The 23,135-nt window shown below is 36.2% G+C and overlaps 1 protein-coding gene across 2 annotated transcripts in view; it reads left to right on the top strand.

The window, feature by feature from the left end:
* TOGARAM1 (TOG array regulator of axonemal microtubules 1) overlaps positions 1 to 23,135 on the top strand; it is a 118,023-nt gene that overhangs the window by 23,297 nt on the left and 71,591 nt on the right. For both annotated transcript variants that reach the window (XM_070431685.1, XM_070431695.1), the window contains exons 3-7: positions 3,126 to 3,260; positions 13,998 to 14,300; positions 16,261 to 16,520; positions 18,554 to 18,786; positions 21,903 to 22,003. In XM_070431685.1, the coding sequence (XP_070287786.1) occupies positions 3,126 to 3,260; positions 13,998 to 14,300; positions 16,261 to 16,520; positions 18,554 to 18,786; positions 21,903 to 22,003 (1,032 nt within the window). The remainder of the gene's footprint in view (positions 1 to 3,125; positions 3,261 to 13,997; positions 14,301 to 16,260; positions 16,521 to 18,553; positions 18,787 to 21,902; positions 22,004 to 23,135) is intronic.

Here is a 23,135-nt window from a genome sequence, read left to right as displayed (position 1 = left end):
AAGAAATAACATCAGTTGCTTTGTTTTGAACATTATATGTATTTATTGTTTATTTGTTTTAATATATTTTTATTGATTTCAGAGAGGAAGAGAGAGAGAGAGAAACATCAATGATGAGAGAATCATTGATCGGCTGCTTCCTGCATGCCCCCTACTGGGGATTGAGCCTGTAACCCGGGCATGTGCACTTGACCAGAATCGAACCCAGGACCCTTCAGGCCCTAGACCAGTGATGGTGAACCTTTTGAGCTCGGCGCATCAGCATTTTGAAAAACCCTAACTTAACTCTGGTGCTGTGTCACATATAGAAATTTTTTGATGTTCGCAACCATAGTAAAACAAAGATTTATATTTTTGATATTTATTTTATATATTTAAATGCCATTTAACAAAGAAAAATCAACCAAAAGAATGAGTTTGCGTGTCACCTCTGACACGTGTGTCATAGGTTCGCCATCACTGCTCTAGACCGATGTTCTGCCTACTGAGCCAAACCAGCTAGGGCTTGAACATTATATTTAAAATATACTTAAGGAGGGCAAGGGTGAAAACAGGGAGTCTGTTGTAGTAATCCAGGCTAGAATTGATGGGGGCTTTGACTAGAGTAGCAGTGAATGTAATTAAAGTGATTAGATTCTGATTATATGTCAAAGGTAGAGTTGATAGGATTTGTTGATGGATTGGGTATAGAGGGAGGGAGGGAGGGAGGGAGGGAGGGGAGGGGAGGGGAGGGGAGGGAGGGAGGGGAGAGAAAAGTCAAGAGTACCATAAGGTTTTCTTGGTTAGAGCACCTAGAAAGATGTTTAATTCCCTAAGTAAGTGTTACAGAAAGTAAATATAGTAGTTCAGAGTACATTGGCATTGGCGTGGGCATATCAGTCAGAAAAGACATTGAAGAGGAGATAGTATTTGAATTTCATCTTTTTGAGATGTATATGATACAAGTAGTTAGGTGGGAAGTATGGCAAGTGCAAAGGCTTACATTATTGATTTTTTTTTTTAAGAGAGAGAGAGAGAAAGGAGGGGAGAGGGATAGAAAGAGAGAAACATCGATGAGAGAGAAATATCATCCATCAGCTGCCTCTTGCACACCCCTTACTGGGGATCAAGCCCACAAAGGACATGTGCCCTGACTGGGAATCGAACCAGTGACCTCTTAGTTCTTGGGTCGATCAATGCTCAACCACTGAGCCACACCAGCTGGGCTCAAAGGCTTACATTAAGAAAGGGCTTGCGATATTCTGGGAGCTGTGTAAAGGCAAGATTCACTGTAGATGGTCAAAGATAAATTTGGATTTAGGGATCCCTGTAGCTAAGCTTAAAAAATTGAGCTCATACTGGTAAGCTATAGGGACCTATTGGAGATTTGTTGTTGTTATTGTAAAGGAAAAAAGCTAGTTGATAGTTATTTACAAATGGAATAAAAGGAATAATCAGGAAAATTTGATGACTAGGGGAGCAGAGAAAGATGTCAAAACTTAACACCTGACTAATTAGAAAAATGATCATGTATGTGTTAACAAAATTAGTTGGAAATGAAAAATATTTTATAAGGTAAAGATGGAGTTTGTCATAGATGTTAACATTTATTTAGTATCCAAATGATATCAGTTACTGAAATTTGTTGACTATGAGTTTGGACACAATATTTAGAAAACATTGTTACCCTAGTAGAATTTATAGATCTTTATGCAGTAGTATTCCATGGTATTTTCATATAAAAATGAAGTGTCATAATGATTGTATAGTTTAATGTTTGTTTTCGGGCCTGCAATTGAGGCATGTGCCATTGTCCAGAGTTGAACCCAGGACCCTTCAGTCCAAAGGCCAATGCTCTATTCATGAGCCAAACCTGCTAGGGCCTAGTAGTACAGATTTTAAATAACTGAATGATAAGACAACATATAACCCAATTCTAGATTGGATGTTACAGATTATAAGTTATAGGAATTCAAGAAAGGAAAAGATAATAGGTGTTGAAGTGATTTATAAAAATACCAAGAAAGAGGCTGGACTTTAAAGAACAAAGGGTTGCCCTAACCAGTTTGGCTCAGTGGATAGAGCATCGGCCTGCGAACTCAAGGGTCGCAGGTTCGATTTCAGTCAAGGGCAAGTACCTTGGTTGTGGGCACATCCCCAGTGGGGAGTGTGCAGGAGGCAGCTGATCGATGTTTCTCTCTCATCGATGTTTCTAACTCTCTATCCCTCTCCCTACCTCTCTGTAAAAAATCAATAAAATATATTAAAAAAAAAAAAAGAACAAAGGGTCTGTGATTGGCAGTGAGGCAAAAGGGACTATTGCAGGTAGGGAGAATAACAAAAGCAGGAATGTGAGAATTAACCTAGAAGATGTCTAGTACCTGAAGGATAAAGGGACTTGAAATTTTAAGAAGAGAATTTTTAAAATAGTTTCAGAACTGCAAGTGATCAGCTGATTTTATATATAAACTAGAGGCCTGATGCATGAAATTCATGCAAGAGTAGGCCTTCCTTCCCCCAGCTGCTGGCACCGGCTTCCCTCGAAGCCCTGGCTTCATCCAGAAGGTCGTCTGGAAGGACGTCCAGTCTAATTAGCATATTACACTTTTATTATTATAGATAAATGAATGCCAGAGAGGCCATTATTACCTTCTTTAATTCAGACTTATTCCTCTGCCCAGAATTAACCTTAACTAGCCACAGGAGAGAGAAAGCAATCTGGGAAGTATACCTGGATAAGCTTAGAAGCTGTGTGAATGCTGTGTTATATGTTAGGAAAGAAGGTAGATGTGTTCTGCAATAGCAATTTTTTGGGTTGAGTGTATACTTACAAATACTAGGAAGAAGGAAAGCCAGGTCTGAAGGAACATTCCATGGTAAGAGAAGGGAGCATGTAGGAAGAAATTGCCTTTGTCTGCATTTTTCAATATGCTTTTCTCTGTACTTTACCTGTCTATTTTCTGTCCTTTAATCCCTGCCACTAATCAGCTCTGCCAGTAGCAAAAGCTTTATGCCTTTCTTGCCTGCCATGATCACTATCCATGTATTTTTATATTTACTTCCACACAAATGATACCATTTATGAAATTAGATTTATTCATGAAATAAAGCTAACTTTTATTATATTTTTATTCTTCCTTCCAAAGGCACTACTGGGACTCATCAGACTAATCTTTCTGGGAAATGTGGACAACTTGGATTTTCACAGATATGTGGTAAAACTGGAAGTGTGGATTCTGACTTACAATACCTGGGGACAGCTAACAGTTATCAAGATAAAGGTTTCAATTCCAAATTTATTTAAATACAAATGACATATAAATGTTGTGTGGGGTTTTCAAACCTAGCTTGTATGTTATTTTGTATAATCATACTCATCAAAAAAGTTATATTTTAGTAAAAATTTTAATAACATTTAAATAGCTATTACCTCAAAATGATAAATACCATAATCTTTATATAAATACTAGAGGCTGGCCCAATGCACGAAAATCGTGCAATAGTAGACCTTTCTTCCCCAAGCTACCGGCACCGGCTTCCCTCTGACACCTGGGACCCAGGCTTCCGTCAAAGCCCCAGCTTCCTCTGGAAGGACATCTGGTCTAATTAGCATATTACGCTTTTATTATTATAGATCACTGATTAAAATTAGAGTTTCTACTCATGGTGGAGATGAGCATTTTAATACCAAGTAATTGAATGTAACATTATTCATTAAGGAGTACTGTGTTAGCAGAAGAGAGTTATTTTCCATAACAGTTTTAAATTTTGAGGCTATTTAGGATTTATTATATTCCCTGTTAGGAACCATAACTTCCTGACTAGCTTTCATTTCATTTCAGATCTCTTATATGTCTGAAAGATATAGAACAAAAAGAAGATTTGAGGCTGTCAGTCATATGGATTTTGGATTTGAAAATGTTTTTTTTTCTTCCATGCTAATTAATAGCTTTATCAAGTATTATTTAGAGTTAGGAACAAATCAAATATTTCTAAGAGATATTTTCATTTTTGTTGTACACTTACTAAATTTTTTGAATGATACCAATGTATGTACTTCTTTCTGTATTTGGTGGTGAAAAGTAATTCTCATTTGAAATTAGTAAAGAGGATTTAGTTAATATAGCACTTATATTTTAACTACCTTTTCCTCCATCCACTCCAAAGGGCTATGTAATTCCATAAAGTTTTCCTTTGTGGTGTTGTTCCCAATAAAATAATTTACCTTTCTTAATAATATAGGTATTTCCTAAATCTTGGCTAGATGCCTTTGGGACTCATAATTAATAGACGCAGAAAGGATTCTCTGTGTTGCTTGGCCTGTTCCTGTTTAGGATATCCCTAAATGGTTACATTACCTTTGAAAGCTACCTTCACTCTCAGTGTTTAATCAGATCTTTGTAGTGCATCTAATTTTCTATAACCTCTCAGAATACCTATTATAGAGCAGTGGCTAAAGAGATACCATGTTCTTCTAAAGTCAAGATTTAGAGAGGAACCAAGATGGCGGCATAGGTAAATACCGGCTCCCACAACCACAACTAAAATACAGAACAACCATCATCCAGAAAACCTGGAAGCTGGCTGAATGGAAATCCTACAACTAGAGAAGTAAATAAAGAACACTGAGACTAGTAGGAGGTGAGGAAGTGCAGAATGGGCTGGTCCGGCACCCATGTGTATCATTTTTTTAACTCGGAGAGAGATCGTCTATGTGGAAGCCACCCATGAGGAGCAAGGGGTTCCAGCCCCACACCAGAAACCCAGTCCAAGGCCCCGGAGCTGGGAAGAGAAGTCCCTGTAACTATGGGTTGTAAAAACCAGTGCAACTTGGGGCTCAGTGACACTGAGGCTGCTGGAAACCCAGCTGTTCCTCTTAAAAGGCCGACACCACAAACTGAACTTACAAGGTCCTGCTTCCTCTGAACTCCAGCACCAGGGCAAGGCTCTGGGGGACCCAGACACATACGAGAAGGAACTGGATTGTCTAGCATCGGGGAAAGAACTCAGGGGCAGCTTTCTCTCAGACAGAGTTGCTTGCAAGGATCATTGTTCCTATGCTGGGACCTCCCCGGTAGGTTGCAGGGCTGACTGGTGCCATTTCTTTCTTTTTTTTTAATATATATTTTATTGATTTTTTACAGAGAGGAAGGGAGAGAGATAAAGAGTTAGAAACATCAATGAGAGAGAAACATCGATCAGCCGCCTCCTGCACACCTCCTACTGGGGATGTGCCCACAACCAAGATACATGCCCTTGACCAGAATCGAACCCGGGACCTTTCAGTCCGCAGGCCAACGCTCTATCCACTGAGCCAAACCAGTTACTGCTGACTGGCGCCATTTCTGTTTGCTCTGCCCTGGAATGGCCTGTTCTTGCTCAAGCTAAAATCTGTCAAACAAGCTGCAGCTGGGTCAGGGAGCTCCAAACCTATCAATTAACCAGTTAACTGCCACGCATCCAAAACGGAAACCATCCCCACACACCACAATATTTTGAATTTAATTTAAAAAATCAATTTGCAATGGATACTATAAAAATAAATATATATATTACAATTCAGGTGTTCTTGAATATTTTCAGTTGAAAATTCTCACGAAAAATTATTTTAAAGTTGGTCAGGGCTGCCACTTAGGGAAAACATTTTTTTTTTTTAATTCTTCCAAAGGACATTTTTAATTATTTTTACGTAGCACATACACAATGGGAAAAAAGAAAAGTATTATTTACACTTTGTTATTATTAAAATTGCCTCAGTATATGATAAAGTTCAAAACACAGTACAACACATAACGGAACATTACATTATTTACAAAAGTATTTGGTTTCTTTTTGCTATTTTGTACCAATACTAGTAGAAGAATATACCAAACACCTTTTCCACGTAGGTTTTTTTTTTTTCCAATCAGCAGATATTCCCCCAAAAAATGTCGTTTATATAATCTGTATGGCAAGTCGGTGGCATAACATTTTCTTTTCTCCGGTTGTGCTAATTTATGTTTTTTAATTAATTGCCTGATTACCTGTGTAATCACCAAGTGTAATATTGCTAGTTTTTTTTGCGGCTGTAGACACACATAGTGTGTGGGAAAGGTCCGCTGCTTGCATCTATAGACACTTATGGTGTACAAAGGGTAAAGGGCCTAAGACCTGGCACCAGAACCAGCCTGCCTTGCTTCATAGCTGGGCCTCATCTGGGCACGTCCAAACCCGATACAAAGAGGAGGAATCTGCAGATCTCTCTGTAGCTCCTGCTGGGTGACCCCAGGCAGTGACTGACTTTGCACTTCCCTGGAGAACCAAGAGCCAGTGTACCCAGTGGTCAGTGTAAGACTATACCAGATTACAACTCTTCACATCCATAAGCAACACACTCAAGGGGCAGATTCAGTGAGCGCCAAAGCCCCACTGAAGCAAGTCCTGCTCCAAAAGGGCGTCTCCTGCATAGCAGCTCTCCCATTGTAGTCTCAGCTTGTCCACACAGCCAGTTGGCCTGGAGGTCAATTCCTCCCAGTGACACCAACAGCAATCAAGTCTCAACTACAAGACTGTGCTCACAACCCACAAAAGGGGTGCACCTAGAGTGCTCAGTTCAGGTGACTGGGAGGCTTAGCCACTAGGCCCTACAAGACACCTACTACACCAGGTGCAATGGGCCACTAGTCTATACTAATAAAAGGGTAATATGCAAATTAACCATCACTCTGCCACAAAGATGGTGGCGCCAGCTGGAACCAGCCAGGGCGAGCGGGACGCTTGGCTTCCTTTGGGCGGGACACTTGGCTTCTTTCGTCACCCCAGTGACGAAGGAAGCCAAGCCTCCCACAAGCCCCTGCCGGTTGCTCAGGGCCAGCCTCTGGGCAGCGGCTATGGAGCTGGCCCAGATTGGGCGGGATGCGGCTCCAGCTCAAAGCAAAGGTGGGAGGCGGCGGCCAGAGCGAAGACCCAGGTCCCAGGTGCCCGAGGGAAGCCAGTACTGGCAGCCACGGGAAGGAAGGCCTATTCTTGCACAAATCTTCATGCATCAGGCCTCTAGTCATTTAGAATTGAAGGTCAGATAAAGAGCTTCACAGACAAGAAAAGGTTAAAGAAGTTCATCACCACCAAATCAGTATTATATGAAATATTGAAAGGTATTCTTTAAGAAGAAGAAAAAGATCAAAATATGAGCAACAAAATGGCAACAAATATATACCTATCAATAATTGAATCTAAAAATCAAAATAAATAAGAAATCTAATGAACAGAATAAAATGGTGAATAAAATAGAATCAGAGGCATGGAAATGAAACGATTCTCAGAGGGAAGGGCGGTGGAGGTGCGGGAAGAGATTAAACAAAGATTTTATGTGCATATATGCATTACGTAGGGGCACAGATAATGGGGTGGAGAAGGCCTGGGGTAGGGTGGGAACCAGGTGGAAGGGGGCAATGAGGGTGAAAAAGAGGGACATCTGTAATCTCAACAATAAAGATTTTTAAAAAAGAAAGTCAAGATTTAACTTATTAGTAAGTTATACATTAAAAATTTTGTCAAGACCACCACCACCTTCTCAGCTAACATTCTCCATGGTATTTCTGAAGGGCCCGGAGTATGAATGCCAAATGCCAAATCATCTAGAAGTTCCCATCCCAATTTTAAATGCTGCAGTGAACCACACTAAATGTTGGAAGTGTTGGTATCTTTTGTTGCAAACATTGGATCTCTCTATGTGTATAAAGAAATCTGATGTTTGATTTTTTTGTAAGAAATATACAGAGTGTCCTTCCCAAAATTATAAATAGTTTAAAGCTGATTGCTCAATTTTGAAAATGACATGTGTTTTAATAAAATTGCCTTTGTAATTATTAAAAGTGTATGTACACATTAGTGGGGAATACCTTATATTTAAATCTCTTAAAAAAGGAATATATAATTAGACCCTGGCATGGAAGCATCAGAATCTATTAATAGAGCACTTAATTGAAATCAGGAATTAAAGTTTTCATTCTATATATAAATTTTTGACCACTGTAGCCCATTTTCCACCCAAATAAGATTTAGGTAGTAGCAGAGGTTCTAACCTTGTCAAATATGAATTAAAAGTAAATAATATATATTGCTTAAGTCTTCAGAAGAATGTTGTATTTGTTAGTATACATAAGCTAGGTCTTTTGTCATGGAAAGTATTCCAAAAAAATATTGAAGGAAAATTTAAGGGAACCCCTAAAAGGTACAAGTAGACTTTTATATTAGCTGAGGAGTAAAACGAAAAAGTCAATAAAAGGCAAGAAAAAACGTAATAAAGAAGAAGCACAAAATAAGACGGTTGAAGTAAACCATATAAAGATAAATGGTTGCTATAAAGATAAATGGACAGAGTGGACTTTTAAATAACAGAGATGATTAGATTTTTAAAATTTAAAAGCTAAGTTACACCCAAAATAGATCAAAATAGAATTGGAGAAAGTAAAGCATGCAAAACATGCAGTAGTCCCCTCTTATTCACAGTTGTGATTTCTGTGGTTTCAGTTACCTCACGGTTAACCTAGATCCAGAAATACTAAATGGAAATAATAAATTTATTTTACCCAGAAATAAATGATTTATAAGTTTTAAACTATGTACTGTTCTGAGTAGTGCAATGAAATCTCTCTCTCACTTGTCCCACTCAGGACATGAATCATTTCTGTGTCCAATGTATCCACTCTGTATACACTACCCAGATCAACTGTTGTGGCATTGCAGGGTTTGTATTCAAGTAATCTATATATTACTTAATAGTGGTCCCAAAGCACAAGAGTAGTGATGCTGGCAATTCAGATATGCCTTAGAGAAGCCGTAAATTGCTTTCTTTAAGTGAAAAGTTGAGTACAGTACAATAGGATGTTTGAAAGAGAGACCACATTCAATTCATGTAACTTTTATTACAGTACATTGTTAGAATTGTTCTACATCACTACTCCTAATGTTCTTTTTATTAGTAGTTATTGTTAATTTCTTACTCTGCCTAATTTATAAATTAAACTTTATTCTAGATACTATGTACAGGAAAAACATAGTATATATAGTGTTTGATAATATCCAGGGTTTCAAGCATCCACTGGGGGTCTTGGAACCTATCCCCCGTGATAAGGAAGTAACTACTATACTAGACAAATACTCAAAGCAAGTATAAAAATATTGATATTAAGGAAAATATACACACTAAAGCTAAAAACACTTTTAGGGCTAAAGAGGATCATTATAATGAAAAAAGAATAGTTCACTAAGCAGATAAGACTTTTTAAAAAGTGTGTGTGTGTACATGTATGTGTGAGTGTCTACATATGTAATTTGACAAAATTACAAGGAAAAAAATTAACAAATCTACAAATGTTAATAGAAAATTTGAATAGGGTAAAGAATTTTGGAATTAGATGATACATAATATTTGAACAACACAATAACTTTGTCACAGTTATCTCAGAAATATGAAAACTGAACAGATGTATAATCATTAAAGGAATTTTTATTTAAAATTTTAACCACAGAAACAAAATATCCCAGGCACAGATGGTTTTCCTTGTATTCTGTGAAACCTTCAAGGCAGAGGTAAACCCTATCTTAGACAAACTAAAAGAATTAAGGAAGAAAGAAGGCTCCCTAATTCATTTTATGAAATAAATATAACCTTAATACCATGACCAGGTAAGGTCAATGAATAAAGCAAAATAAATGGTGATACAGTTTCACTTTTATGAAATTCAAAGTCCTAAATAAAGTGCTAGCAAACCAGATCTACATATTGGCTATCGATGTGTTTTTAAAATTTGTATGTTACATATTATGCCTAAGTAGATGTTTTCAGAAAAACCTGTAATTGAACCTTATCACATATAACAGGAGAAAAACTATATAATTGTGTCAATAGATGCAGTAAAAGCAATTGATGAAAAATCAACATCCATGCATACTTACAAACCCATAACTAAGAATAATTTTCTTAACCTGAACAGATACCTGTTAATACCAATAGCAAATATACTTAGTGGTAAAATATTAGAATTGACTTTAAAGTCAAGAACAGACCCAAATACTCAGTTAATTACTGCTAGTGAGCATTTATTATTAATTCCTTTAATATTTATTGAGACCAGACACTGTTCTAGGATCTAAAGATCAAAATCTAGTAGAGGAGAAGATAATAAGAATGAAAGTAAGTGCTAAGAAGAAAAATAAGACAGCATGAGGGGATAGAATGTGACAGGAAAAGCCTCTCTGAAGTGATAACATTTAAACAAACTTAAATGAAGTGAAGCTGTGAACCACATAGATATTTGGAGAAAGAACATTCCAGTCAGAGAGAACAACTAAGTACAAATGCTATGAAGTAGGGTCATATTTGGCCTTGTTGGAGGAATAAATAGCAAGGAACTCAGTGGAATGACTAGTGGGGAGAATAATTATAGGTGATAACATTTGGCCTTGTAGGGCATGGTAAGGATTTGGGATTATATTCTGAGTGGGTTGGGAAGTCATTGGAGGTTTTTGAGAAGAGAAATCGCATTATCTGACTGTCTTTTTAAAGGATCAGAGCTGCTGTGTAGAGACTAGCCTTGGCAGGAGTGGGGGCGGATACAAAGCAAATGAGTTAGGAAGTGATGGCAATAGTAAAGGTAAGAGATGATGATATGGCTTGTTTTAGAGGAAGCAATGAAAATGATGAAAAATGGTTAGATTCTGATATCCAGCATGGTTGTAAAGTTTAGAAACATTAGTAATTTTATTTTACATGTATAGTAATGTAATATGAACAAGCCATTTATTCTGTATTCACCCAAGTTTCCAGATTTAGTGATCATTCTGTATCACTAATTTGGAGCCAATGAGATTTGTTAATGGATTAAATCTGAAGTTGAAGAGAAGAGTCAAGGATGAGTCCAACACTGCTGGTCTGAGCAACTTGAAGAATAGAGCTACTGTTTACCAAGAGGAGGAAGATGAGAAGAAACAGATTTGACTGGGAAATCAAGAGTTTTTGTTATAGATATGTAATGTTTGGGACATCTGTCTCTTCAGAGATGTCGAGTGGCATTTTGATGCTGAGTCTGGAGTGTAAGGGAAAATCAGTCCTAAAAATTTGGGAGTCGTTATAATATCTATCTAGGGAATACCTAGTTCAAAATTAAAAATATAAAATTTGAAGAGGAAGAAACAAAAATTGGCATTGTTACAGGTAATACATGGTACAGTGTAATGGTTTAGAGCACAAGCTTGGGAGCCAGAATGCCTGGGTTGATATCTCAGTTTTATAATTTCCTAATGTATGACCTTTAGTTATTTACTTATTATCCCCTTTGTACATTTTTTTAATCTGTAAAATAAGAATAATACCTATTCCCACAGGATTGTTGTAAGGATTAAATTAGTTAATACATGGAAAGTGTTTAGAATACCACATGGCATATAGTAAGAGCTCAATAAACATTAGCTCATCATTATTATCATTATAGTCACCATTATTATTATAATCATTATTAGATTACATAGACTATTCAAAAGGATATACAGAAAACTATTAAAATATTAAATAACTTAACAAGTTTGCCAGGTATAATACTAGAATGTTAAGCTAAATAAAGTTCCTGAATACCAGCAACTTTTAGAAAAATGTATTTTTAAGAAATTATAGCATGAACAAAATTTGTAAATATATGGATATCTAACAAAGATTTGCATGTCCTTTATTGTAATAGCTAAAATACTTTTTTGAGAGATGTGAAAGAAAATCTGAATAAAATAAGATCCCATATATAAATAGGTATATTTAGTTATTTACATAAATATATTAGTTAATACATGTAAATAAATTTATGTAAATAAATAAATATGTATTTTTTAATCCTCACCCAAAGATAGTTTCTTATTGATTTTTTTTTAGAGAGAGAGAGAAACATCAATGTGATAGAGATACATTGATTGGTTTCCTCCTATCAACACAGCCTTTTGGTGTTCAGGACAGTGCTATAACCAACTGAGTTACATGGCCAAGGCTAAAAGATCCTATATTTTTAAACAGGGAGACTCAATATCAGGAAAATGACACTTATTCCCAGATTAATCTGTAAATTAAACGTCATTTCAACCAAAGTCCCAACAGAATCTTTTATGGAGACTGACAAGCTGATCCTGAAATTCATATGACAGAATGGAGGGTCAAGAATGGTCTAGGCCAGGGGTGGGCAACCTTTTTGTGAGTGTGTGCCAGAACCAGCAAAATCTCTGACTCAAAATTCTTCTGGGTGCCAACCCTAATTTTTTGAGAACATGTTACGCCTACTTGATATCTCTTAAGGTGTACGTATGTGAAGAACCTTGAAGAAATAATAAAATTCATTCAAGCAACAAAAACACAGTATATGATGATGAAAAATACATTTATTTTTTAATGTATACATGTACACTGATAGTCTGACAGAAAACTTTATGACTCCGTTTGATAATATCAGTGGGATTTTTGCTGCTGCATCACTGATGACAGAGATTTTACATCAGGTTTGTATTTCGTGACCTTCAGAGATATGCACGAGCTACTACTTTCATCCGTCAGGCTACTCCTATTAAGAAACTTAACAAAATTCATCACTGAGAACAAAGATTCACAAGCATATGTGGATGAAAACATGGAGAGTAATGCTGTTGCAAAGTTTTTTAAACAGAAAAAATTTTCTGGAATGGCATTCCAAGTCCTCAATAGTTCGTTTTCGACACTTCTCTCTGGTACTCCAGTCTCTAATCGCTTTTTTTCAATGTTTTCCAAGTCAACTCTAAGGTCAATAAGTTTCTGCTTCCAAATTGAGCTACTCTGAAATTCAATCAACTGCACTTCAAAGTCAGCCATGTCTATCCATGAAAACATTTGTAAGTTTAGTTCCTCCAGTTTCATGCTGTCTGGAAACCTCATGAATTTTGCTGTCTCTTCCAGTTCTCTGAATTTCACAAATCTTGAGAAGAACTGCTCAATAGTGACTCGATGATGTTTAAAAACAGCTTTTAAAGGCTTTGACAGTCTGTTCTGTCATCTTTTTGGAGGTCTTCGATGTGCCTCTTGAGATTTGGGAAATATCTAAATCTCTCACCATCCACATCCCTCTTAAAGACTTCCAGTTTCTTTTCAAAAACCTTTATGTAACCAAACATAACATCAAGTGTCTTGCCAGTTCCTTGTAATTTAACATTTAAGTCATTCAAATGTTCACAAAAATTGTAAATGGAAGATTATAAGAGAGGGTTTTGAGTGCCAGCAAAAATTACTGGCATGCCTTAACAGATTTGACTCAATAGATAGAGCGTCGGCCTGCGAACTCGAGGGTCCCAGGTTGAATTCTGGTCAAGGGCATGTACCTTGGTTGCAGGCACATACCCAGTAGGGAGTGTGCAGGAGGCAGCTGATCGATGTTTCTCTCTCATCGATGTTTCTAACTCTCTATCCCTCTCCCTTCCTCTCTGTAAGAAATCAATAAAATATATTAAAAAAAAAAAGTTACTGGCATGCCATGTTTGGCACATGTGCCAGGGGTTGCCCACCCCTGGCCTAGATAATTCTAAAGTAGACCAAAATGGAAGGGAATTTATCCTATCAGCTCGATTACAAATAATATATTGTAATAGGTATACATAAATAGATTAATGGAACCAATAAGAAGCATCTAAGAATAGACTCTAATATATAGATTTGTAGATAAAAGGGAAAGAATGGATAGCTCAAAAAGTGCCACTGGAAAAATTGCATTATCTATATAGAAAAATGTTAATTAGATCTTTACCTCACACTGTACAAAAATATAAATGCCAGATGGAATAAAAACCTTAATGTGAAAAGCAAAAATCTTAAAACTCTTAGAAGGTATGTATGTCTGTGTGTGTGTGTATGTATATATATATATATATGTGTGTGTGTGTATATATATATATCATATTCTCTTTTATTTATTTTTTGTTTATTTCATTGGTTTCAAAGTTTAATGGGAATAACATTTTTTTTTGTTTTATTATAGTGTATGCTAGCCTAAATTTTGGCAGTAAGACACAGCCAACATTTGGTAACCAAACAGAATGTATTTCATCATACTCTGGTCCAAATCCAAGCCCAGGAGCCTTCATCCTTCCATCCTATCCTCTCTCATCTCGAACTAGCCCAAAACACACATCTCTTACTGTGTCTCCAAAGAAGTCTCAAGATAATTCTGTTAATTTCTCAAACTCCTGGCCTCTTAAAAGCTTTGAAGGACTATCAAAGCCAAGTCCTCAAAAAAAGCTTGTCAGCCAAAAATCATCTGGCTCAACAGGAAGAAATGATGGTAAAAATTAATATTTTTTCAAATTCATTTGTACGTTTGATTATATTTTAAAATTATGTTGTTAGATTTTTAAAAGCTTGTAAATTACATTTTTCTGTGCATTAGTAAATATTTAAGAAAATAACTATATGTTAATTAGATCAAATATGTAATATAAAATTCAGTTGAAATTGTGAATTGCTTTTTTCTTCTATTGCCACTTCAAAATCCTTTTCAGAACTAGGTAAACAATAATGCTTTATAATGGACATGAACATGAACAGCCTGAGAAGCTACTAAAAATTTTAGCTTTACAAATATAAAATGTCATTCATGTTTACTATAATAGCTATTCATCATTCAACATTTATTGAATATTTAATACTAGAGGCCCAGTGCATGAGATTCGTGCACTAGATGTGGGGGGAGTCCCTCAGCCCAGCCTGCTCCCTCTCGCAGTTCAGGAGCGCTCAGGGGATTTCCAACTGATGGCTTAGGCCCGCTCCCCGTGGACCTAAGCCGTAAGTCAGACATCCTTAATGCTGCTGTGGAGTCAGAAGAGGCTCCTGCCACTGCCACTGCACTTGCCAGCCTTGAGCCCAGCTTCTGGCTGAGCAGTGCTCCCCCTGTGGGAGTGCACTGACCACCAGAGGGAAGCTCCTGCATTGAGCTTCTGCCCCCTGGTGGTCAGTGAGCATCATAGCAACCAGTCGTTCTGCCATTCAGTCAATTTGCATATTAGCCTTTTATTATATAGGATATGTTAAAATTATTTTAATGGGTTTTCTATTTATTTTTAACAAAATATTTTTTTCTTGCCTGGCCAGAATGGGTCAGTTGGTTGAACATCATCCTATGCATCAAAAGGTTGCCGATTGATTACCGGTTAGGACATATACCTGGGTTGCTGGTTCGATCCCCAGTTGGGGTACACACTGAAGGCAGCTGATCAGTGTTTTTCTCTCACATCCATGTTTCTCTCTCTCTTTCCCCCTTCCTCTGTCTAAACATGTCCTCAGATGAGAATTAAAATATTCTTTTAATTATGAAATTAGCATATAAGTTTATTCAAGACAGATTCAGTCTCAAAATAAAATGTCTGTTAAAGGCAACCCCCTTATCCCACAGGCTTTCCTATCCGCAGCGCCTGAGGTAAGATATTTCACCTTTAAACTATCCCACAATGCTAATGTTCCAGTTTATAAATATAAGGTCACTTTAACTTATAGTGAATTTTATCACTTTCTGTTAGCACTAAACCTTCATTTCCTTGTATTAATTTCTTTCTGAATTTGTCTTTCCTACAAGATCAAATATTATTGAAAGCTGAGGCATTATTCAACTTGTTCTCTCCAGTGACCAGTATTTCTGTTTTGCATATGGTAGTCCTTCAAATGTTGCTTATGTAATTAAATCAAGCAAAAAAAGTAGCTCTTCTGCCTTATTATGGACTTTACTATACAAATACTGGCCATGGTGATGTATATGAAGATAGACATTTAACTTGGTATGTCATATTTTTATTTTTATAAACAAATCATGTTTAAATATATCTGTTGGCTCCTTTTTTTATAATTTTTTAAAATATGTTTTTATTGATTTCAGAGAGAGAAAGGGAGGAAAGAGATAAAAACATCAATAATGACTGAAAGATCATTGATCGGCTGCCTCCTGAACACTCCCTACTAGGGATTGAGCCTGAAATCTGGGCATGTGCTCTGACCAAGAATCAAACGGTGACCTCCTGGTTTATGTGTCGATGCTCAACCACTGAGCTACACCAGCTGGGTGAAGTGGCTCATTTTTGTTATATTTGTTTAGGAGACAATGATACTTTTATCTCATTTTAAGTAGTAATCTATTTCTAATAAAAGATATTGTGCTTTTTAATTTTAAAACACTGTATTCCAGGCATTTGTGATTTAAACTTCCACTTCTCTGAACATTTTTTTAAAAAGTAAAATATGCATTTTTCATGCAGGGGAAAATTCTCAAGAAAAACCTCCAGTTCAACTCACACCTGCCTTGGCGAGATCATCATCTTCCCGACGAGGCCTGAATGGGACCAAGCCTGTTCCTCCCATACCAAGGGGAATCAGCCTTTTGCCTGATAAAACCGATTTAAGCACAGTGGGACCCAAAAAGAAAGAGCCTAAAGATATTTGGAAAAGTGAAAATGATAGTGTTAAAATTGATCTTTCAGAATTAAATATCAAGGACAAAGATTTGGATCAAGAAGAGGTTAGAACCAAATACCATTTTTAATTTTTAAATGTTTGTGATTTTCTATAATATAATAGTTTTATCTAAGGAGAAATCAAGTAGTTTTTAATCCCATAACATGTTTTCTTGCTTATGAAAATATTTCATGTTCATTATAGAAAACGTGGAAATTTTAGTGAAGTACTAGGAAGAAAATTCATCATACCAAATCCTAATGCCCAGAATAATTAACTGTTAACACTAATGTGTTTTCCTTTAAGTATTCCTTCTATGCATATATTATTACTTTTTAAATTAAAAATAAGAATAATATAGCAATATACTCTTGCACTAACCCCTCCCAAATGAACAATTTGTCATATTTGTTTTCATTTTTAAATAAATGAAACATAATATAGTTTCCTCTCCATTCTTGAGCATGTCCCTTGTCCATATATGTGCATCATTACTTATCTTTATGAAATTAAGATCATATTGGATACTCATCTTTGAATGCTAGGTTATTCCATTTAAATTATACAAATGTATTGTCAAAATGATAACTCTGTACATATTAATATGCCAGATAAAGAATGTGGCTGTTATATTACTTTGGATTCAGAGCACAGCTTTTATAAATGCTTTCTTTTTATAATTTGTTTGCCTGATTTTAGGTTTAAAAAGTGTTTTACATTAAATATGTAAACTGAAACACTAGATGTTGATATTATGGGGTCTTTTTTAGCTGATTTTAAAGCTGTAAGCATCATGCACAGATCACTTGCTCAATAAAATAAATATTGATGCATACTTATTTTCAAAGCATTTCTTTAGCATTAAGCATGTGTAAAACTAATAAAGTGCCAAAATTGGTTCTTAATGAGTTAGTCATTCCAAATTCTAACTACTTGTAAAAATCTTTCCTGGTTTTTTTTATTTCAGTGGTACTTGGAAGGGGATTTATTTAAGAAAACAAACTTATAGAAAAGGCATTTACCTACATAATTTATAAATTTCATCTGATTATACATTTTGTGTTGATTTTACAGTAACTTAAAATAGGCCTTTTTCTTTCGGTGGATAATTGAAAGGGTAATTTTTAAAATATAATTATTAGTAAATGTAAGAGGATAGTACTCTTTTTAGATATTCAATCTTTCAAAGATTTACTAAGGAAGTGGCATCCTATTGAATCAACCATTATAATTGTTATAATCAAAATATAAACAAAGCACAGTTATGTATATTTCTGTGTTCCTTAATTTGTTCATATTTCTATTCCCAACCTTAATGTATTAGTTTCAGATAATGATTTCTACTCTGCATTTCTAGAAATACTTGGCTTCAGAAGTTAAATAAAATGATCTATTATTTTCTGAATTCTAACACTGGCAGGCTGGATGTGAACTTTAAATTTTAAAAAATGGATTACTTTTTGCTAACCTCATAGAACATCTAAATAGTCACATAAGCACAAAATTGACTTAAGATTAGCTGGATCTCTGTGACTTTAACCCACTCCACTGTCTACCATCTAATTCAGTGATTCATTTATTAATCTTTGTGCCCAGTGCTGGAAATACCATGGTAAATAATAAGATCCTTCTCTTACAGGATTTATAAAATAGTGGGTTATTTATAAATACCTAAGTGATGAAATCTATATTTATACTATGTGCAGCCCTGGCTGGTTTGGCTTAGCGGATGGAGCATCGGCCTGCAGACTGAAGAGTCCCAGGTTCGATTCCAGCCAAGAGCACATGCCCCAGTTGCGGGCTCAATCCCTGATGGGGGTTGTGCACGTCGCAGCCAATCAATGATTCTCTCTCATCATTGATATTTCTATCTCTCTCTCCCTTTCCCTTCCTCTCTGAAATCAATAAATATATATTAAAAAAATACTATGTGCAGATATGTTAACATCCATCTTGTTACTACTGGATTAAAGAAGAGTGGCTAGCTAGATATAGTTAATGGGGAAAAATAGATACAGTTAATGGATTTTAAAATCTAAGGATAACTTTTAGTAATATAATTATTTTGTAAAGTTGATTGCTTTTATTTTTTCTTAGATGCAGAGCTCTCTTAGGTCCCTTCGTAACAGTGCAGCTAAGAAAAGAGCAAAACTGAATGGCAGTACTTCAGATCTTGAAAGCCCTGATTCTGCAATTAAGCTCGACTTGACTATGGACTCCCCATCTCGATCTTCCTCTCCAAACATCAGCTCTTATAGTGAAAGTGGAGTTTACAGCCAAGAATCATTGACTTCTTCTCTGTCTACAACTCCCCAGGGGAATAGAATGATGTATTTTATGTTTTAAGTTGATATTTGAATGCTAATCTGTAGTTTATAGTCTAAAGCCCTAATATCATATTTGAAAAAAAAACCTTTAAAGCAATTTTCTAATTTTAAAAATGTTGAAATACATTTAAAAGACAATGGAAAAGTTTACATATCTTACTTTGCTTGACATTGGTTTGGGATGGGGGTGGAGAGAGAGAACACAACCCCAGCTCTAATCTAGAGCACCTAAATTAATATGTATAAAGTCTGTTCCCCCAGCATCAGTTTTTCATTTACCTATCTAAGATTTATCTCAATATTTCTTCTTCCTTAGCTCTTTTCTGGATCACTGTTCTTTGGCAATTGACCTATAGCTGATATTACTGCTTTCATTTTAAATTCAGTACCAATTTCCTCTAATTTATGGATAAACTCCATTTAGCTGCTACCTTACTATTATGTTTTGTTATTCCATTATTTTGTAGAAACTTAGGATTTCATGCCATAGCTTTCCCAGCCCTCTTAGAAGTCTTCTTAAAACAATAATGTTAGAATTAGAGTCCTAGCCATCTATTTTTCAGCATAGCAATTTGACAAATTTTTTTATATTACCTCAGTAAACTCTAAGTTTTAAACAGTGATCCCATCTTGATTTTTGAGATCTCTGTGACTCTATTCTAGGACTTTAGGGAGTCCTATCTTTTTTATTTTAGACAAAAATCTAAGAGTAAAATTGCTTGATTAGATGGTTGATGTACATTTAACTTTTACTAGTAAATTGCTTGTGCAATTTTGCACTCCCAGAAGCAATGTATGAGAGTTCCAGTTTTCTTATATACTTAACAGTTAATGTTGTCAGTCTTTTTAATTTTATTTTCCTTTGATTTCAACCTGAACCATGTTTATATACAGCTATTACAAGTAAATAATTTTTAAAGTAAATATTTAAAATTAATATTATTTTCACTTAAATGAGCTAGAACCACAATAATTTAGGTAAATATAGATTGTGTAATCCAGTGGTTGGCAAACTGCGGCTCGCGAGCCACATGCGGCTCTTTGGCCCCTTGAGTGTGGCTCTCCCACAAAATACCACATGCTGGCGTGCATGTACAGTGTGATTGAAACTTCGTGGCCCATGAGCAGAAGTCGGTATTTTGTGGAAGAGCCACACTCAAGGGGCCAAAGAGCCACATGTGGCTCGCGAGCCGCAGTTTGCCAACCACTGGTGTAATCGAAAGAGAGCCAGTGTTCTAGTAACTTTAATGAAAAAGGGTGTTTTATTTCAGCAGTTCATAGAAGTAAACTGTGTCCCGTTGTGGAATGTGTTTCTCATTTCTTGATTTACTTATCATTTTTTAATTTAAATAGCAGCTTATTTTGCAGTTGGAATTTTTTTTCTACTGGAAATTCCCTTGTTGTAATTACATAGGTAGACTAATGCTATATATTTACAAAATGAATTTGGAATCAGTATGTAACTATTTTTTCATTAAGTTACCAGACATTTAAAATATATATTTGTGGTAGACCCTTATTGTCCATGAATGCGAAATTTTATGTTACATACTACTACAGTTGCAAGGTCCTGTAACTAATTTGGTACACAATTGGGAAGAGACTTCATTTGATACTATAACATTTAGAACTCACTATTCCCTATATTGTCTCAGAGTTATTTTCTTCAGATATTGAACTCAGTGAGAAGTGAGTTCAGTATACCCTCATCTATGGACTGAATTATCTTTAAAGAATTCAGTATTTCCACATTTAAACATTTAAGTTTAAAAGGAAGGGAGAAGGAGAGAGAGATAGAAACAACAATGAGAGAGAATCACTGATTGGCTGCCTCCTGCACACCCCCTCACTGGGGATCAAGCCCACAACCCAGGCATGTGCCCTGGCCTGGAATGGAACCAGAGACCCTTCAGGAGCCAACACTCTATCCACTGAGCCAAACCAGCTAGGGCTGCTTTCTTTGTGAAATAAGGCCTGTAGGCCTTTATAAAGTTAGGAAAATAAACACATGGTAGTCCAAGAAGAAAGTGGCATTCACTAAACTCACTTGTTGCAGATGTATTATCACACAGTTAAATCTCTATTTTTGTATTACTAGAGGCCCAGCACGTGAAATCGCGTGATACCCAGACCCGCCCTGCGCGAGCCACGGGACCCCAGCCCCACCTTGCATGAGCCGCGGGCCCCACCTCCACCACGTGAGCCCTGGGCCCCGCCAGCCCCACGCGAGCCCCGCCTCACCACGCAAGCCACGAGTCCTGGCCCACAAGAGGTGTTCCATGCACCTCCTGCTGACCGTTTGTTTGGTCATGATGCTTTTATGGTGTCACGACCACAGGCCTTTTATGATATAGATTATATATGAAGGTAGATAGTATCTACTAGTGACCTAAGTGACCGAACGACCGGTCAACCAGTCGCTATGATGCAAACTGATCAGCAGTGGGCAGACACTCAACACAAGAGCTTCCCCCTGGTGGTCAGTATGCTCCCGTGGCCCCCGTTGGCCCTGATCGCCGGCCAGGCAAAGGGACCTCACCTGTGCACGAATTTGTGCACCGGGTCTCTAGTATTAGATAATTATGTAGAATCATTTGTTTTAGTTTAGAATGGACTCTTCTAGAATTATGTGGGGGGTTTTTTGATCCAACAAAAGACTGTATGGCACAAGTTAGAGAGTTTTAAGTTTCTTTGGTAGTCCTCTCATGATTAATTAAGAATTGACTGTATGTTCAAAAGATTGAAAGTTCAAAAGGCAAACTAGGAATACCAATAAAAACCATTCTTGCCCTGCTGGTGTGGCTCAATAATTGAGTGTCAACTTATGAACCAGGAGGTCATAGTTCAATTCCTGGTCAGGGCACATGCCATGGTTGTGAGCTCAATCCCTGGTGGGGAGCATGCAGGAAGTAGCCAATCATTGATTCTCTCTCCTTCTCTGAAATCAATGAAAAAAAAAAAAGAATATATATATATATATAAAACATTCTGAGCCATAGTTTTTTATACTTGTTGCTGCCTGTTTAGTGAATTAATAAAAAGTATAAAGAATGTTTGAATTAAGAGTGTTGAATAACTCAATCTTAAATGTTTATTGAAATTATTTTGTTTCATTGTAGGTCAGACATATTACCAACATTTGGATCAAAACTTTGTCTAACAAGTCTTTCTTCTGGAAAGAATAAAATCTCTCAAATAGCTGAACAAAGCCCCAGTACAGGTATTGTATGACTGTTTTATAAATGTGATTCATAGAAAGTATGATTTTTAAATGATGTCAGAAATGATAATGGATACATATCAGAGTTAGAATTTTATAGTTACCAATTAGGACTAATCCTTTTAACTCCTTAAAAAGACATTTTGGCAAGAATAAATATTGTATTATTCTTGGAAGAAAAAGTATTTACCTGGCCCAGCCGGCATGGCTCAGTGTTTGAGCATTGACCTATGAATCAGGAGGTCACAGTTCAATTCCCAGTCAGGGGACATGTCGAGCTTGCAGGCCCGATCTCCAGTGTGGGGCATACAGAGGGCAGCCAATCAATGATTCTCTCTCGTCATTTATGTTTCTCTCTCTCCCTTTCCCTTCCTCTCTGAAATTAATAAAAATATATGTTTTTTATAAAAAGTATTTACCTGAATAAATGATCTCCCTGTAAGCCCATAGCTCCTAGACATTTAGACTTAATTGATATAGAAAGAGAGCTGGCTATCAGTTTTTGAAAGCTTTCCAGGTGATTCTAATAGGCAGCTTAGTTTGAGAACCACTGGATATCACAAAAGACAATTTATTTTTTTTTTTCTTTATTGATTAAGGTATTACAAATGTGTCATTATCCCTCCATTGCCCCTCACCCCTCCACGCATGCCCTCACCCCCCCTAGTGTCTGTGTCCATTGATTAGGCTCATATGCATGCATGCAAGTCCTTTGGTTGATCTCTCCCCCTTACCCCCACCTTCTCCTACCTTCCCTCTGAGGTTTGACGGTCTGATCGATGCTTCTCTGTCTCTGGATCTGTTTTTGTTGATCAGTTTATGTTGTCCATTATATTCCACAAATGATTGAGATCATGTGATATTTACCTTTCTCTCACTGGCTTATTTCACTTAGCATAATGCTCTCCCATCCTAAATAGATCAGAATCCAAATATTTTTCTAATTGATTACTAATAAATTATTTTTTTATGAAAAATTATTATAAATTAGTTTAAAAAATTTAACTAGTAGTTGAGTTCATGTGTATCTTATGTTAAACATTTTGTGAACTAACCTGGAAGTCTCTAATTTATAATCATTTTTCATAAAAAGATAATTTATTAGTAATCAATTAGAAAAATATTTGGATTC

This window comes from Myotis yumanensis, unplaced genomic scaffold, assembly GCF_028538775.1.
Source record: "Myotis yumanensis isolate MYYU_CA2020_CCGP unplaced genomic scaffold, mMyoYum1.0.hap1 SCAF_1, whole genome shotgun sequence".
Taxonomy (NCBI): domain Eukaryota; kingdom Metazoa; phylum Chordata; class Mammalia; order Chiroptera; family Vespertilionidae; genus Myotis; species Myotis yumanensis.
The sequence above is the reverse complement of the archived record's forward strand: the minus strand, read 5'-3'. Positions and strand labels throughout refer to the sequence as shown.